At 29.7% G+C, this 17,424-nt stretch overlaps 1 protein-coding gene across 10 annotated transcripts in view; it reads right to left on the reverse strand.

Moving 5' to 3' along the window:
* Positions 1-17,424, reverse strand: part of LOC107457248 (next to BRCA1 gene 1 protein) — a 60,005-nt gene that overhangs the window by 6,313 nt on the left and 36,268 nt on the right. For 6 of the 10 annotated variants that reach the window (XM_087161028.1, XM_016075366.3, XM_016075368.2 and 3 more), the window contains 10 exons: positions 17,108-17,230; positions 15,148-15,231; positions 13,940-14,002; positions 11,414-11,549; positions 8,414-8,486; positions 7,574-7,774; positions 5,422-5,551; positions 3,774-4,040; positions 2,922-3,060; positions 2,742-2,834 (listed from right to left, as the gene is read on the reverse strand). In XM_087161028.1, the coding sequence (XP_087017154.1) occupies positions 2,742-2,834; positions 2,922-3,060; positions 3,774-4,040; positions 5,422-5,551; positions 7,574-7,774; positions 8,414-8,486; positions 11,414-11,549; positions 13,940-14,002; positions 15,148-15,231; positions 17,108-17,230 (1,309 nt within the window). The remainder of the gene's footprint in view (positions 1-2,741; positions 2,835-2,921; positions 3,061-3,773; positions 4,041-5,421; positions 5,552-7,573; positions 7,775-8,413; positions 8,487-11,413; positions 11,550-13,939; positions 14,003-15,147; positions 15,232-17,107; positions 17,231-17,424) is intronic. The other 4 variants (XM_087161027.1, XM_087161030.1, XM_087161031.1 and 1 more) reach the window with 1 other exon arrangement.

Below are 17,424 nucleotides of genomic sequence, written 5' to 3' on the forward strand. Positions count from 1 at the left end.
TTCAATGCATGGGTGCAAGTCTTCCATCCCCAGGATGGATTTCCGTCTTTCGAAAATGTCCGCGGACGGAAGTAAGACGGAAACTGACTCGAAGACGGAAATCTGAATTTTTTTCTTCTGTCCTTACAAATATTTTTTAGGTCTACGTTATTGGTCTACTTTCTTATGTCCTGTTGTTATTTTATCAAAAGACAGATGAATAAATATTTTTTGTACAGTATTTAAACTTGATGTATTATGGTAAAGCTTTCTTAGATAGTTTGCATATGTCGAGGGGGTATTGCGTATGTTAGGTATTTCAGTCAAAAAAATTTCAGTCTTGGCCTTTTTTCCAACTTGCACCCATGCTTCAATGTAACAACAGGGTTCCCACTCTATGATGAGATTGAAATTCCAGGACTTTTCAAGGACCTCAACAAAATTTTCAAGGACCTTAATCTAAGACCAATTTTAAAAATTATTCTCTTCTATTTTACTAGAAGTAACAATGCTTGTTGTGGCAATAATTAATTTCAAATATAATACCTAAATGCTTTGCCTATATAGAGAGAAGAGAGTATATGTATTATGGACTAAAATTTATATTTTTTTAAAAACAACCCTACTGGTTTTACATATTAATTCACAAAATCATTTTCAGCACAATCTATAACTAATGGTAATGAGGTGTTAATGGTGAAATCCTTTAATCCTGTGTATTTCCATGTGAAGGCTGCATGAAAGACAGAGCTAAATCTTAGGTATTCCATATTCCATAACCCCCTCCTCTCCTCTATTAAACATCGTTTCTGAAATTATTCATCCATAATTTACACAACCTTCTCTAAATGTTATGCAGCAACAATTCTTTCTGAAAATAAAAATTAGAAGGAACATATCCCATTTTCACCATGTTTAAAAGCATTATTCGTTATGTGTAATCCACAACTGCCCATGAATATGACCTGGTGGGAATATTTCTCTTTTAATTCACACTGAAGCTTCTAATAGAATTTTCAATTGACATAGGGTCCATCCATGGATAATTGAAGTATTTTAGAGAGCTTTTAACCATCATCCATGCATTTGTAAAAAGAGGACAAAATATTTTCTGCAGTTCCATGACCCATAAATTGGGAGGTAAGATACTTAGTGCAAACTTTATTATCAATTCCTTACCATAATGTCCATCTGCTTAGATTGTAGAGACTGATTTAATGTCTCATCAAAGAGTACAGTGTAGCAATCGACATTCTTCAGCTCATTTATAAGAATCCCTTTGAAGTATAGTGAGTATACTTTGTAGTATAGGAGCCCAAATAGGCTCACTTTGTGGCACTACAAAAAAATTGTCTCGCTATACAGCTATCAGCAAACATTTTGGAGAACAATTTACTAATCCCTTCACAGGAGTTACATGAATAATTACTAGTGATGCACTTCAGACTCCAGAGAATTTCAGCATCAAGCACATTCCTTTTGACCAGATAAGAAGACAATGTTACCTCGGCCACTAAAGTTTCTGTTTCACATGGGGCACACGATGTTGAAGGAGTATTTACACCAGATGAATTAGATGTTCATGTCTTTGGAAAAAGAGAACTCAGGGCATGAGACTGCTTTTTTGTTTTAGCTTTCTTGGATGTGTGATTTCAGAGCAGATTCTTCCATTTTCGCGATATCGATCTCCTTCATGCATAATCGGCACTTGGCTCTGAACTTCTTTTCGGGCATTGATAAAATCCACTCTTTATAAGCTTGATTATCCATCCATTGGGGATAAAAATAGCACTTCCCAGGCATAACTAGTCTAAACTACATAACAGAAATACGAAGCCGTGCCTTTGCGAATACGTTTTACAATAAAGTTTTGAAATGACGCAAACGTAAGGACAAGTGCGGATGGTAAACGGCAAATTTATTGAAAACTACAAGGTACATATTGTTACGAAATTCGAGAGTATTCCAGTTTCGATAAGAAAATAGAAGATCTAAGAATATGCGACAGAAGATGAAGTGGAGTCTCGCCCCGAACGCATTGATTGTCTGCTGTGCTCCGCGCGCTTGGCAGACACCAAGACGCTAGGCCCGGTTTGAAACGGTGGCGTTAAAAACCACGTGAGAGAGCTCGGGAAGGGAACAAAACAGAAAGATGCGCGGGTGTTTTATAAAAAGAGCTGCCGGCAGTATTGGACAAATTCAAGGACCTATCAAGTTTTTCAAGGACCTAAGACGTTTTTCAAGCACTTTCAAGGACCTAAATTGAGCAAAAAAAAATTCAAGGACTCTCAAGGACCGTGGGAACCCTGAACAAATATAATTTCAATATAACTAAAGATAAACCCATGGGTCCCCTGACCCTGGGCCCCCACATTTCTAGATCAGGCTTTGTAAGTGAATACAAATTGAGATGCAGGATTTTCAAATCCCGCAAGATTATGAAGGGCTTCAATAGTAAAAAAAAACCATGATAAACTGGGAGTTTCTATGAATTTTTAGCATTTATCACTGAAAATTATGACTTTCCAGATGCGCAGATACCCTGCAAATCATAAATTAAGAAACAGAAGATGTGAGTACAAATTTAAAACAACAATGATTATTTCAGTTGATTGCTGTCACTGAAAAATATAAATAGGAAATTTATATTAATTTAGACAGGGACTTGCTTTTAGTAAAAAAGGGCATGGAAATTTATGTGTCCTGTTTCCTTCATGGAATCACATATTATAGTACAAATCATAAATAAAAATTATATTTACCATTACATTGACTTAAAAAGGCTTTATCAGAGGCCATTTCACACACAGATTTTGAAAAAGTTTCATGATCTGGAGATTTAGGTGGAGTTAAAGCTGCAACAAATTAAATCATGATTAAGTAATGTACTTAAAAGATATTTTTAGATTTTATCACATATAATCTGAGAAATGTTTACGTACCAAATGGAGTATTGTTAGGGGTTGCAGTATGAGAATTGACAATCAGTTTTCTAGGAACCATGTTATCTTCTTCATGTTCTTCTTTGACTGCTGTTAAAACTTGTGCAATATTAGATACTTCCATTTGCTTGTTCACAATCTGTAAAAATACACAGATCAGACAGTTTACTATAAAATCTCAAAATAGCAGCTATCATTGGGACAAAAATACTCAGCAAAAAAGGGTTGGACACGTAGATTAATCTGCCTATAAATTAATTACATTTAATTATATCAGTTTTTATAATTTAGGACACAAATTAATATTTGAGCTGAAATCATTTTAGTATCAAATTCTAATGACCTCATTTGACCTCAAGACCTCGGCTGGCAGAAAAGCTACTCTTTTCCGGGGCTTGCATGGTACAAGCGCCTTTTTCCCCCACCTCATTTAAGGAACGAGCAACTGTCGCTCCTTTTCACCCACAGTGTTTGGAGATCCCGGCATGCTCTCAGCCAGGCATAGGGAGGACAAGCATTCTTACTAACTGGGTAGGAAGTGAATTTTTCTATGCCATAATAATAATCCGCGGGAGGGTTTCATTGCAAGTTGATATGCGTAATTCACTCGGGATTAATTGTTTTTTACGGGGATACAAAAACAACATTTTAAGAGTCGGAGAGGAGAATCTTATAATTATACTAACTTAGAAACAAGTAAGTAAATTTACGAGTAGGCTACTTTGTAGTTTACGCAACTTATAATCAACACATTTTAATAATTTTCAACCTATAACCGTATTTAATTAATATTAAAGCAAGTTATTCATTTATCAAAAACTGTTAAAATATAATTAAAAATCTTTTACTTACTTTTTCTGATAATTCATTGACCTTAGGTGAGACAGAAGGTTCACATCTCAATTCTTCTTGAATAGGTTTCACAATAATATGACACCAGACAATTGCACCAAAAGGCCTACTTTTATGACAAAAATTCCAATGACTTCTGTAAACACCCGGATCAGTGGGAGATGTAAATAGGATTGAAACTATTCCTTCTTCTCCAGGTTTAAGATGGGGGACATCTACCTGTTCATTACTTGGAATTAAATTGGCAGAACCTTGGATCAAATGTAGCTATGGGTAATAAAAAGAATTGCAATTTATAATAAATTCATTAAATAGATGACTTCAATATATATAATTAGAAATTTCATTAAATAAATAAATGTTCAACAATTCCAATTGAATGTTAAGAAAATCATAACGCTAATCTCACCAATGAGTTTAAGATATAAAGCAGACTAAGATCAATTAAGGTTTGTTTGATTAAATAAAGGTTTTGATACTTTTAAGAATATTAAATGAACTTATTTGATATTAGCACAGTTATTCCAAACAATATCTAGTCTCTTTTGTATTTATTATATTGAGGGAGAAACAGAGCAAAATTAAAATGATTTGATTTTTTACAAATATTAAATTGAAATATTTAAAAATTGTTTATTTTTTTTATATAGATGTTAGCCAAGTGTATGCGTGTGTATACATGCATATATATATATTAGGACAGGCCACAAATCGATGCATTGGTAAATACCGATTCTATGCAATCATCGCGGATGTGATGTTTGGATTGGCAATTTTTCGAAGCATTGGAAATCGTGATTTACTGAGATGCATAGGATATTTCCGGATGCATAGTTGACATTGATGTCTACACAGGCGATGTTGAGCATTGTTTCTGATAGTACATTGATGTCTGCAAGCTTGTGCAAAGAGCATTTTTTCTGCCCTAAATGTGAAGTGATAGCTGTGGTGATGATTGTTATCGTTAGTCTTTTTTACATTGTGACCCATTGCTTTGCTGACATAATGAATCCGAATGTGATAGAGAATCGAAATGTTGTTGAATGTCTTAGTTATGGAAGGCTTTTCTTTTAATTGTGTGTGTACAAATCCTGTTGATTTCTTTTACAATCAATCCAGCCATTGAATGTTTTTAACCACTATTTTGCAGACATCCAAATCTTTAAATATTGAGAATTAATAATTTAAAAAAATGCAACGCTTATTTTAAAAAAATGCAACTTACTAATTGCGAATTTACACAATGCTAAATGTAAACATTAATGCACCAAAACATCAGGTTGCATCAAATTATCGCAATGTTAGCGTGACGATATATCGCAATGCCAAAATCTTAACATTGCCCAATCCTAATATATATATATAAACAATAAAAAAAGCATATCAAATGAGAATAAAACCCAAGACTCTTTTTAACTAAATTTTATGATACATATCACACTTACTAACAGTAAAGCAAATCTTAAAAATAGTGAAGAAATTTTATTGATCAATTTATAGCAAACGGATAAACCACCCAAAATATATTTTAATCTTAAAGAGTCTTTAATTTAAAAGATGCTACATTGCAATTGCATTGATTGCTACAAAACTTCAGTTTCTGTTGAACGGTTAAAAACCTCTTAATAAGCCAACAAAAATTACTTACTTTAGTTGTATGTGTCCAAACTCTAATACCACTATTCATAACTTTCCAACTTTTCACAAAGCGAGTAGAAGGTGGAATTATAGTGCCATCAGGAACAGTTTCATCACATAAAAATGTAGCTTCATAAAGTCTATTTAAAGAAATATTAAAACTTAATAATGTCTTAGATACTACACATTTTAAAAAAGTATTTCTGCTTGACTTTTACAACAGAACACCTTCTAAAAGAAAATTTTAGGGGCCGTTCAAAAAGTACGTACATCCCGAAGGGGGGAGGGGATTTGCTATTTTGTACGATGAGGAGGTATTATACAAAGTACGTACTTTATAAACATACACCAAATTTAAATATGACTTTATCCTACACACTCCTTAAATAAATATTTAATTTTATTTAAAACATAATTATTTTAATTTTTATGAAAAAGGGGGGTAGACTAATAAAATGTACGTACTCTAAGGCCTTATGTACGGTAATGTACGAAGGGGGGGAGGGGTTAAAAATTTCTCCCTTTTTGTGTACGTACTTTTTGAACGGCCCCTTAGCATTTTCAGTTTTTTAAATAAAAAAAACTAAAATCGCAAAAAAAAGATAAATGTTACCTTAGGATGCCTAGCTAGATTTTTCAACAAAAAATAAACCCCTTTTAAGCACTCAAAAAATATTTTTAGTCACTTTCCAAAATAAGACGAAAATCATAATTAGGTTTTGTGCAGTAATAAAAAATTTTTCTTTCTATAGTTTAAAGTTCTAAATTTATAAACATAAAATCAACAAAATGTAAAAAAAATTTCAGAAACTTTACATAATCATGATAAAATAACAAGTTTTTGATAAATGTTGCAGAGAAAATTGTGAAAATCATGCTTTTTTGTGATTTATGACTATAATCGACACTGCTAAGAAAAAAATTTCTTTTTGAAAGATAGAAAATTAAGCACTTTTTACAAACCCCGGAATAAAACAAGCACATTTAAGGGCTTTCAAAAAACGTAAATCAAAACTAAACACTTTTTATAAACGCTATGTACCCTGTAAGATGGTTAATAAATGGTGCACCCTTTTAAACACATTCAAAATTAAAATTGTTATTTTAATTCATACAAGACACGTCTAAAAACTACAAAATGAGGAAAATAAGACCAAAAAAATAGTCCATCTCAATTTTATTTATTTATTATCCATAGCAAAAGAAATTTGAAAACGTTATTAATGTTACATTATATTATAAATTATGTTATATTGTAAATGTTATATTGTTCAACATGGTTTCAACAAAAAAATTTTTAAGAAAATTTTTTTTAGAAATTTTGTTTGATTATTATCGAATTTAGCAGAAAGACTTTGACACTGTAATATGTATGGCAATTGCTGAGTCCTTTTTCAGAATCAATACGAATTTAAAAAGAAATATTTTTAATTAATAATATATAATAGCATGTATAATACAACAGCATGTACTTTGCAGCAAATAATAGCATGTAATTAATATTTACTTGCTGCATCTTTAAACAATTTAATGAAAAATTAAGTCTCTTAGTTGCATTTAGATTAAATAAACAGTCATATTGTAATTCAAGAAAATTAATTCTAACATTGCAAAAAATAGTAAAAATTTTAATCAAATGAAATAAATATAAAACATAGTTTATATTTATTTCATTTGATTAAATAAATATTCAAATGAAATAAATATAAATCAAACTTAGGTAAATGATATTTTCTAATGCATGTGAAAATCAAGTTTGAAAATATTTTGCATAAATTACATGTTTTCTATTAACTTATTGCTACTAATTAATAATCAAGTTTGCTGGTTTGTCTGATAATGTTTGTACTATAGGTTGGAGAAGCAAATTTGACAATAAGTGATTTTTCAACCAAGAATAATAAATAGAACTTCAGCAGTTATCAAAACTATTTAAAACATTTCTGGGAAACAATTATTTGGCTAAAATGGTAAATATAAAAGATAAATGGAACAATTATTTTCTGCATTAAAATGTCAGACTATCACATTTAATAGTTGAAAAGAGATTAAAAACTGCAATAAACAATCTTGAAAGGAACAAATATACTAAGTCATAAGCTGTGCAGTTAATAATAATAAAAAAAGTTTCTTAAAACACAAGATAAGTCAAGAAATCTCACTTCTTTTTTTGCCCTTTAGAATAAGGAGAATCACTAAATCTTGCCGGCTTTATGGGTAAAGGAGACATCAGCTCTTGCCATTTCTGTTTTTGGTACATTTTCAATGCGAAAGGATAACGGATTTTCAAAAATATGTGAGCTTTATTATGAACATTGGGTAAACTTTCACACTCTTGGCACAAATCAAAGTCGGAACAATTTCTAAAACGGGAAAAATTCATTCATGTACAGGGAATAAATGGAATTGAGTTATGAAATAATGATAAATTGAAAAGTAAAAAACAAACAGCATAAACTTGCACAAGTTTAAGATTATTTCAATGTATAGAACTTGGCACTATTAAAAATACATGAGTAAATCAAAACTTTTCCTAATTGGAAATAAAATATGATTGTTGCTAATTTTAATTAAATGAGAAATCTATTATTTTTTTTCTTTAAAAAAAAATATTCAAAGATTTATTTATTGCCCTGTTTTATCTAGGCATTACTACAAAAACTGAGCAAAATCAGCTATCCATTTGTATGACAAAATGTGTCATTTATGTATTGCAGTAAATAATGATTAAAAAGTGCCGACACTTGGTCAACAACGATGCAAATAACATGGGATGGATGTTAATATTCGTACTAATGATGAGCATCATTGAGAAAATTCAATAACTGTCTCAGTTTTTATTTTCTGAACTTAACCTCAATGATGTTTGAGTGATTCGTAAATAAATTATCGTAAATATTTGCTTACAGACAGAATGAGTTTATATGGAACAAATACTACATGAAATCAGTTATTTGTTAACAATATTAATAAGAAGATAACTAATTTTAAAATTCACTTACCCACATTTATAGCGAATGCCATGAATTAACTGGTCACAATTATCACAATAAATGTCGTTATGAACAACTTCTCCTAAATGAAAGAAAGAAATATTCATTCTATATATTCTTACTACTATACTAAATATTCTTTCCACTTTTTTTTAATCTATTCAGTTCAATACTCACAGTAATATATTCTGGAAGCATAAATAAAAACAAAATAAAAGAATTTTTTTTAAAAATAAAACAGCTCAAAGATTCTTTTTAATTTTAGTGTTTATTTGTTGTAAGGGGTTTAATATAATGGGGGCTACGGCCTCAAGCATTTGGACGAAGAGGGCATCTAAGGTCACTGAAACGCTACCTTCATTACAATTTTCATTTTTAATAATAAAGAATAAAATTGTATGATCTTTAGACATGATAAATTTAATAATGAAATTTAGGACATTTCAAGTTAAATCATCTTTACACTTAAGGAAAAAAAGCCTTTCTTTGAATAATTTACCCCCATCTTACTTAATTAGAAATTTAAAATATGGATTTAGAATTTTCTTTCAAAAAAATTTTTTTTCTAATAAATTGACTTTAACATTTCTCTTTTCAGGTAATTTAATGTAAGAAACTACAACTAACTTTCAATTTTATTATTTTTAGACAAATAATTAAGTAAACTGCTGTTTGTAGAAAATGCAACACCATGAAAGAATCATCAGAATCAAATGAAATTTAATGCAGAAACGACTTGTACTGATACAAATAAATGATGAAATTTTCAAAACAAAAGAAACAAATTAAGCGTCCGAAATCAGTATTTGGTGCAGCCACCACGCGCTGCAATAAGTGCTGCTATACGACGTGGCATGGAGTCAAACAGATGTTGAATATCTGCTTGAGGAAGAGAATTCCATATCGCTTGTATGCGCAACCAAAGTTCGTCTTTGGAAACTGCAGGACGCGGATCACGAGTGAGACGCCGACCAACCATATCCCACACGTGCTCAATAGGCGACATATCCGGCGAATAAGCAGGCCAAGGAAGAAGTTGCATGCGTTGTGCTGAACAGAAGTCTCTAACAGTCCGCGCAACATGTGGGCGTGCATTATCCTGCTGAAAGATAGCTCCAGGGATGCCTTGAAGGAAAGGAACGACTTCGGGCTGTAGCACTTCACGGACGTATCTGTTGCTATTGAGATTACCCTCAATTCGTATCAAATTGGATCGTCCATGATACGAAATCGCACCCCAGACCATAACTCCGGGTGTTCGACCACTATGTCGTTCAATAATACACTCAGGAAGGCAGCGTTGACCGGCATAACGTCTAACACGAACACGGCCATCATGGGTCCACAAATTGAAGCGTGATTCATCTGAAAAGACAACTTGGTGCCAATCAGCTCGCCAGTCTCTGTGCTCAAGAGCCCACTGCCGACGCAGCCGTCGATGATCCGCCGTGAGGGGAATCCTGTATAATGGCACCCTTGCACGCAATCCACGGCGCAGCAGACGACGACGAATTGACGAAGCCGACAATTGTACACCTGTAGCAGTAGACCAATGTGCTGCCAGCTGCCTGGAGGAAGCTGTGCGATCATTCACCGCCATGCGGAGCAGGTGTCGGTCATCGCGCTCTGACGTCACCTTCTGTCGTCCAGTGCCTGTTTTTCGAGTTGTTCGGTGCTCGTCGGTCCACTGCACTCGCAAACTCGCATCACTGTGGAACTGTTCCGCTGCATACGAGCTGCTATTGCGCGATAGGAAAATCCTCCTTCTCGAAGGCCGATTATCCTCCCTCGTTCAAACTCCGTAAGTTGCTTGAATTTCTTATTCTTCCGTCGTGGAGGCATACTCAGGTCTCACTAAACGTTTGCCACTAACAAATAATCATAGACTATTTTCAACGTCCCGCTACAGCACTTTATTTATACGCTTTCAGCATCAATTCAGAGGGCGCTGCGCGCGCCACGCACGCGCGATGGCTCTGAAACTTTATTAATTTGCATAATATCCTATAATTGACATTTGCTGCGAATTTCATTTGATTCTGATGATTCCTTCATGGTGTTGCATTTTCTACAAACAGCAGTTTACATATAATTGTGTAAGGACTTACAGTTTATCAGTACAGTTGAACCTCAATCCTTACTTCCCGTATTTTTCGTTTTCCGTTATGTATTGTCTAGTTCAATTGGTACCTACACAAATGGTATTCTAATAATTTAATAATACCTGGTTAGATCGTCTCTGAAACTGAAAGATATCTCTCTCTTTTTATCATTCAGAAATTTTACAGACATTTGAAAAAATTAAGTTAATTGAATGCTAAGAAAAACGTTAACTCTTGATGCTAAGGATGAAAATGAAAATTAGAATTTTTCACAGTTTGGAAAAAAAGACCTTAAATATCACACTTGTTTATTATGATATATTAATGACAATGTTAAAACTTTAAGATATGACTTTGGTTAAAAATAAATGATTGCAGAAGCCAAACAAGTGCTAACCGATGCCAATGAAACAACAACTGGCGCCAAAAATACTAGAAGGCCTCCAAGCTTTCGGAATGAGAAACTATCTCCATTCCCACTAACTTGCATAAAAAGAACAGCAATCTGTTATAACAAATGTTGAAAAATTATTCTTTGAGTTTTAATGAAAAGAGTGCGTCCAATCTAAAAATTTTATATATTTTAAATAAATGCATTTCTTTCTTTCTTTTTTTTTTTTTTTTGAATTGTAAATAATCTTTTCTTTGAAACTTTTTTGTACTTATTGTAAATTTATCAATTTTGCAGTCCAATACTTCTTTATTACTTTTCATACTTTTTCAAGTCACTAGTTGATATTTTATATTGACCACATTTGTCCTTTTCCCATATCTATCGTTTGCAATGAATGGTCACTTGAGAAACGATCAATCAAGGTTTTACTGTACAATTGTTATTGAGGTTCCATTTTTTATACTTTTAAAATAAAAATATTAGAGATTATATTAAATTTAATTAAAGTTATACCTTGACACTGTATAAGATTATCTTCTTTCAGAGCCAAGCTACTTTTAGTACTTGGAACATCAGCCTGAGCTTGTCTGGTGTCAGTTGATATATTCAGCATTTCTTCCAGCAACTCTTTCTTTAGGTCTTGCTTTATCTATTTTGTATTTAAATTAAATAATGATTACTAATAATAACAGCAGCATATTAAACAAAATGATTTAAATCAGTTATAATTAAGAAAATTTGTTTTATCTTTAAGAAAAAGGATAACTGTCATACCAGATGAATAAAACTAAAATATTTTCTTTTCCTACTATATTATTTAGTTTTCTAATGTGTTTTTCTTCTTTACATACATACTTTTTAAAAATAATAATAATAAAATTGGCAATTTTTTTCCCTTTAGATAATCACAATTACTAATAAAAAAATAAAAATATTTATTACTATGTAAGAAAGGAACATATTTCAATTAGGTAAACTAAAATGAACATTTAACTTATATTTAATCAATAAAATGTATTCTATGCCTATTTTAATGCTTGATACATAAAAAAAAATCCTGTGCAGAACTTAAAATTAATAAGTGAATTACTTAAGTACTTAAAATTAATAACAAATTAAATCTTAAGAACATTTTATTCTGCTTAATAATATATTCAACAATAAACATATTGTTGAATAATAAGTGTTTTTACAAAATAAACTGAAATAAATTTTTTTAACAGTAATCAAGATATTAAAAGATAGCAGCAATATTTATTAAATTAATTTAACATGAAAACAATTTCAGACATTTCAGCGCAACGATTGTCAACAAAACATAAAAAATGACTCACCTCGAAATTAATATAGCTCATCATAATAGCTATCGAAAAATAACAATTAATCTTAAGGTATCATCGTAATATCTTTTGGGAGTTACTCCCGAAAGGGAAAATATTATTAACATCTACAACACATCGAATTTGTAAATTAATTTGCGCTTTGGCGAAAAACAAAGTAAAGGTTCGAAAAGAAACTTACTACTGCACTGACGACTCCTACAAAAATTGTGCTGACATCTCTGAATTAGAATTAAAACAAAATAAATTATATTCAATGAATTAATGCTGCCATATTTTAAAGTTACAATTAAGATTTAAAACACTAAATTCAAATTGAATATTAATAAATGATAAATTTTTAAAACTAAACAATAAGTATAAGATTATGTTTGAAAATATAAAATAGTTTTACTCAGAGATTTTTTATGAAATATATTTTTAATTTGATAAGTCAGTGGTTGATAATTAGTACTTTTCGTTGAAAAATTATGCTAAAAATAAATGCTAGAAAAAAAGAGCAATTCAGAATTTTTTTTTTTCTTTTTGTATAATATTCTGATTAAGAGCTTTTTTCTTACTTATTTACATCATTCAGTTCTTTTTGTAAATAACAAAAAAAATAGCTGTAACAGTTCTGGAAATTCACATTTATTCTATGTCAATATTTTTATGCCTTAAAAGTAAAACTAAAATTAATATACCAAAATATCAAATCACCAAAATATCCTATGCCTTATCCTGTTTTTTACTGTTTCAATACTATACTTCATAATATTGTAGAAGCTATTGCATAAAAAGTTGTGTTAAAAGAATTGTAATTCTTTAATTTTAATGTTAATTTAAAACAAAATTGAAATTTCAGACAGCGTTTTGAATTATCAAGCTTTTCTAATAAATATAGGTAATTTTTTTTAACATTCTTTACTTGATGTTGAATTTGTAATATTACAGTATCATTTTGTAATTAGAAAGATTAACCACAGTGTGAAACTTAATTAAAAATAAAGAAGAAGAAAAAAACGATGTACAGTGCAGAACCAGTTATCCGGAAATCAGAAAACCGGAAAACCAAAAAACCGGAACAAAATTCGATAAATTTTCAGCCATTTTTAGAAAAAAAAATTTTTTTCCTCATAAAAATTTAGAATTTTTCTTTCTTTTTTGAAAGATGTTTACCATACCATCATTTTAGAAATAATCATTACTGTATTACTTTATCGTTTTTTCTTCTTTTTAAGATCATTTCCAAATATTTTTTTTTTTTTTAGTTGGGTTTAACAATAAAAAATACGGCTTTTTGTAGCGATTCAGAAAACAGGAAAAATCAGTTATCCGGAATAGCGATGGTCCCGATCGTTCCGGATAATCGGTTCCCTACTGTACTAAATAAATAAAAATTCCTTAATCTCCACAACGAAAATTTGTCAAAAGAATAAAGGAAGTACAGGTACTTTATTTAATATTATGTAAAATTTAAATCAGTTACAAATAATTACAGTTACATTTTATTAGTTATAATCTTTGTTTGTGTATTAGACCATAAAAGCTTAAATAAAAAACACTTATCTGGTAAATGTAATTAATGTATGATAGAATATTTATAATAATTCAAAATTTTACTAACTCAGATAATTTAATAATGATATTTCTATATAAAATAGTTAAAATTTAAAAGTAATTATTTTTATGACTGGTCATTTAAATTTTTTTAAATTACCTTTGACATGTGATACTGAAACCATAATGGTGGTGGTGACCCAACTTTCGGACCATTGAATACCTAAAAATCAAATTTTAAAATACATTGTTTTTGCAATATGGTTGCATTACAGATAAAATTAGTTAAAATAATATTACATTTAACATTTACAGAATACAAAAACTATATTTGCAATAAAGAAAGCAATATTTTAGTTAACACAAACTTAAAAAAAGTTTTCGAAAAATATGCAATACTTAAATAACATTAAAAATAAAGAAACAAATAAAATTCAAAACAATAACAACAATGCATTGATCTATGAGATAAAGGAAAAAGTAAGAAACATAAGAAATTAAGAGACATAGATAATAGAGAAACAATCCTTATCCAGAATGACTAATTATTAATTGGCAAATATTTAATAATTATACTTGCCAATTTATACAATGTTTACACAATGCACATACAATTTGCAAAATGTATGTGAACAGAGACTTAATTTAAATACATTTATTTCTTAAAATTGATTACAGAGCAAAAAATAAACATTTAATTTTTCAATAAGAATATTTGCAGCTGCAATCATAATAAAAAACTTTTGGAATAAGACGGTTATCATTGTTAAGAAACAGCAAATAATATCTAGATGTTAAATTTTATATTTCACTTTGATTTCAGATTGATGACATTTAGTAAAATTAATTTAATTCATTTTATATATATAAATTTTAAATAGCAATTCGCAAACCTTCTTAATAAAGAATTCAATAAATTTTTAAAAACCTGCTTGATAATTTTTTTTTAAATATATTAAACAATTCAAATATTTTACTTTAAAAAATTAAATATGGAATTTAAAATTAAGCATGCTTTAAAATTCAAAACTTCAATGCATTTAATCTACGTTCTGTATATATTAATTAACACATACTAACACTTTAAACATTTTTCATCAAAATTTCACATTTTTAAAATTAGGAATAGATAAAAATGTTTTACTTTTAAACATTCACATTTCAAATCTAAATCTTTTCAAAAAAATAAAAAATTATGCTTATCTTAACAAAAAAAAAAAATTTAAAATGGCTGTTTTATGTGTGCAAAAATCTACAATAAATTAAACATTTTCATATATCTTTCAATATAATATTAAACCTCACAATACGAACAGGTTATAGACATGGAACTGTTAGATAAAAAGTTAAAGAAAAAGAATGTATTACCCCAACTGATAAAGCACAGCCTCTAAGCTGATACTTGTTTAATGCTTTACAAGCATTTTCAGCTTCCTCAAATGTGCTCATTTCCTAAAATGTAAAGTTTTACACAATTATAACAAAGATAAGATAAAAAAGGTGACTTGAAAATAAATCAAAATTTGATCTGAGAATCAACTTTAAAATTATTGATTATCTAAAATTTTGAGCAAAAAATATATCATTTTGAGCAAAAATATATCTTATATCCTTACAAAATTAATAATTGCACTAAAACAGACTTGGAAAAAAAATGCAGTTTTGGTTCAAATTATGTTAATTATGTATAAATATTCACATATTTTAAATGTGCTAGAACATGAAGAGACCTTTCAGCTAAGTTAATTTTTAAAGATAAACGAATAAATAAATGAACCTTAAATAAAAGCATTTCAAGGTTAACACATTAGCACAGCACCACATCAATGAACGCCTCAGGCTGCAATACTTTTGCCAACCAAGCATCAATGTATCAAAGCTCATAAATTGTATGTATCAAAGCATCAATGTATCAAAGCTCGTAATTATATGCCATACTACAATGTTAAGCACATATATATTGTAATAATATTTTACAAAACCTCAAATTGTAATAATATTTTACAAAACCTCAAATTGTAATAATATTTTACAAAAAAAAAATGTCTATTTTACTCAAAAAAGAAAAGTTAACTTACTATATTAGCAACTAACTTGAAAGCAACTAACTTGATATTCTTTGAGACAATGTTAAGAGTAGTTTTTACTAGCAATATGTACAAAAGTCCACATTGACATTAAATTTTATTGTTAATGCTCGAACGAACAATAAGTTGCTTACAGCTTTAGAATGCAATTTTATTGTTCAAAGAAAAGAACAAATTGAAATTTCTGCTTTGAAAGAACTTATAATATTTGGAAGCTGATATTCGGAGAAAAAAAAAACAAGAATACTTTCATTCATTTAAAAATTACAAACTGACTATTACGTAAATAACAATATATCGCACTCTGGCAAGAAAAGTGACAAATAAAAAAACAGCAATATTAAGGTTATGTCAATTAACCCCTTTCTTCTCGCTCCCGTGAAAATGACGGGGTGAGTTTTCGCCCGCTATTTCTCGCTCCCGTTATATTGACGGGCTGGAGTGTTCAGAAGTAACGCGCCAATAACAATAAAACTAACTCATTTCTTTTGCCCGGAAAACATTTTATTTCTCATTTTACACAACTGATAGCAGTACCTGAATATTTTTAAGGTAATTGTAGATAGTTAGTTAATTTTAAACTGGTTGCAGCACTAATCAAATACGTAATACTTATACAAAAGCAAAAAAAATAGACACTTTTGTGACAGTTTTCTGGAAAATTAACCGATCGTTAAGGGGTTAAAAATATGTATGAAGTGCCCCACCAAGCTTTAAAAGTGTCACATCTCTAACTTGCAATTTATCCAGCTGAGGGACGTTGTGTCAGTTTTGCGTCTATTTCAGAATAAGTTTTATAGTATTCTTTAAGTTGATTTTTCTCAAATGCTGCATTTTAGAGTAATGATACTGTTCTTGCCAGGGTGCGATATGAAAAAATTAAATTTCTACACATCACTGAATACTGGAGAAAATGCAAACAATACCAAGAGTTATTTTAGCAAAAATTACCAGTACAGCTTTATTTCTTAAAAATTGAGATCAATGATGCATTTCTGAAAATGAGATGTTTGTAAATGGTGGAGTTGCCTTTTAATAATATTAAGAAAATACTATTTAAAACAAAAATATTCCAATCATGAATATTAAAGTTTAAAAATATAAGTTTTTCTAATGTAGAAATATATAAATCTAACATCAAACTAACATCCAAGCTTCAAAGTACTCTTCAAGTTTATTAAAAATGTTTATTATCAAATGAATAAAATATATAAATCTGATTGTTTACAAATGTAACATACCACACATCCAAATGAAAAAAAGACATCTATCTGCTTGACAGTACCATACTGACTAAACAATGCTTTTAACTCTTCCTGTGTACAACCATCTGGCAAATTATTAACTGACAATCGCATTGTGTGCTGAAAAAGAAGAACAAAATAAAAATTCATTTGTTTTACAAAATTTTGAAATTTTTGGTTTGATAATGCTAACGTTAAAAATTTAAACGAAAAACTATCACAGCACATAGCTCCAAACTAACAATGATCCATTGGTCATAGACCACTAAAATTTTACTTAGACCACCATAAAGTTTGCCAGACCATATTTTTTT

Source organism: Parasteatoda tepidariorum, chromosome 4 (assembly GCF_982258835.1).
Source record: "Parasteatoda tepidariorum strain Cologne lab strain chromosome 4, Ptep-v5.0, whole genome shotgun sequence".
Classification (NCBI taxonomy): Eukaryota; Metazoa; Arthropoda; class Arachnida; order Araneae; family Theridiidae; genus Parasteatoda; species Parasteatoda tepidariorum.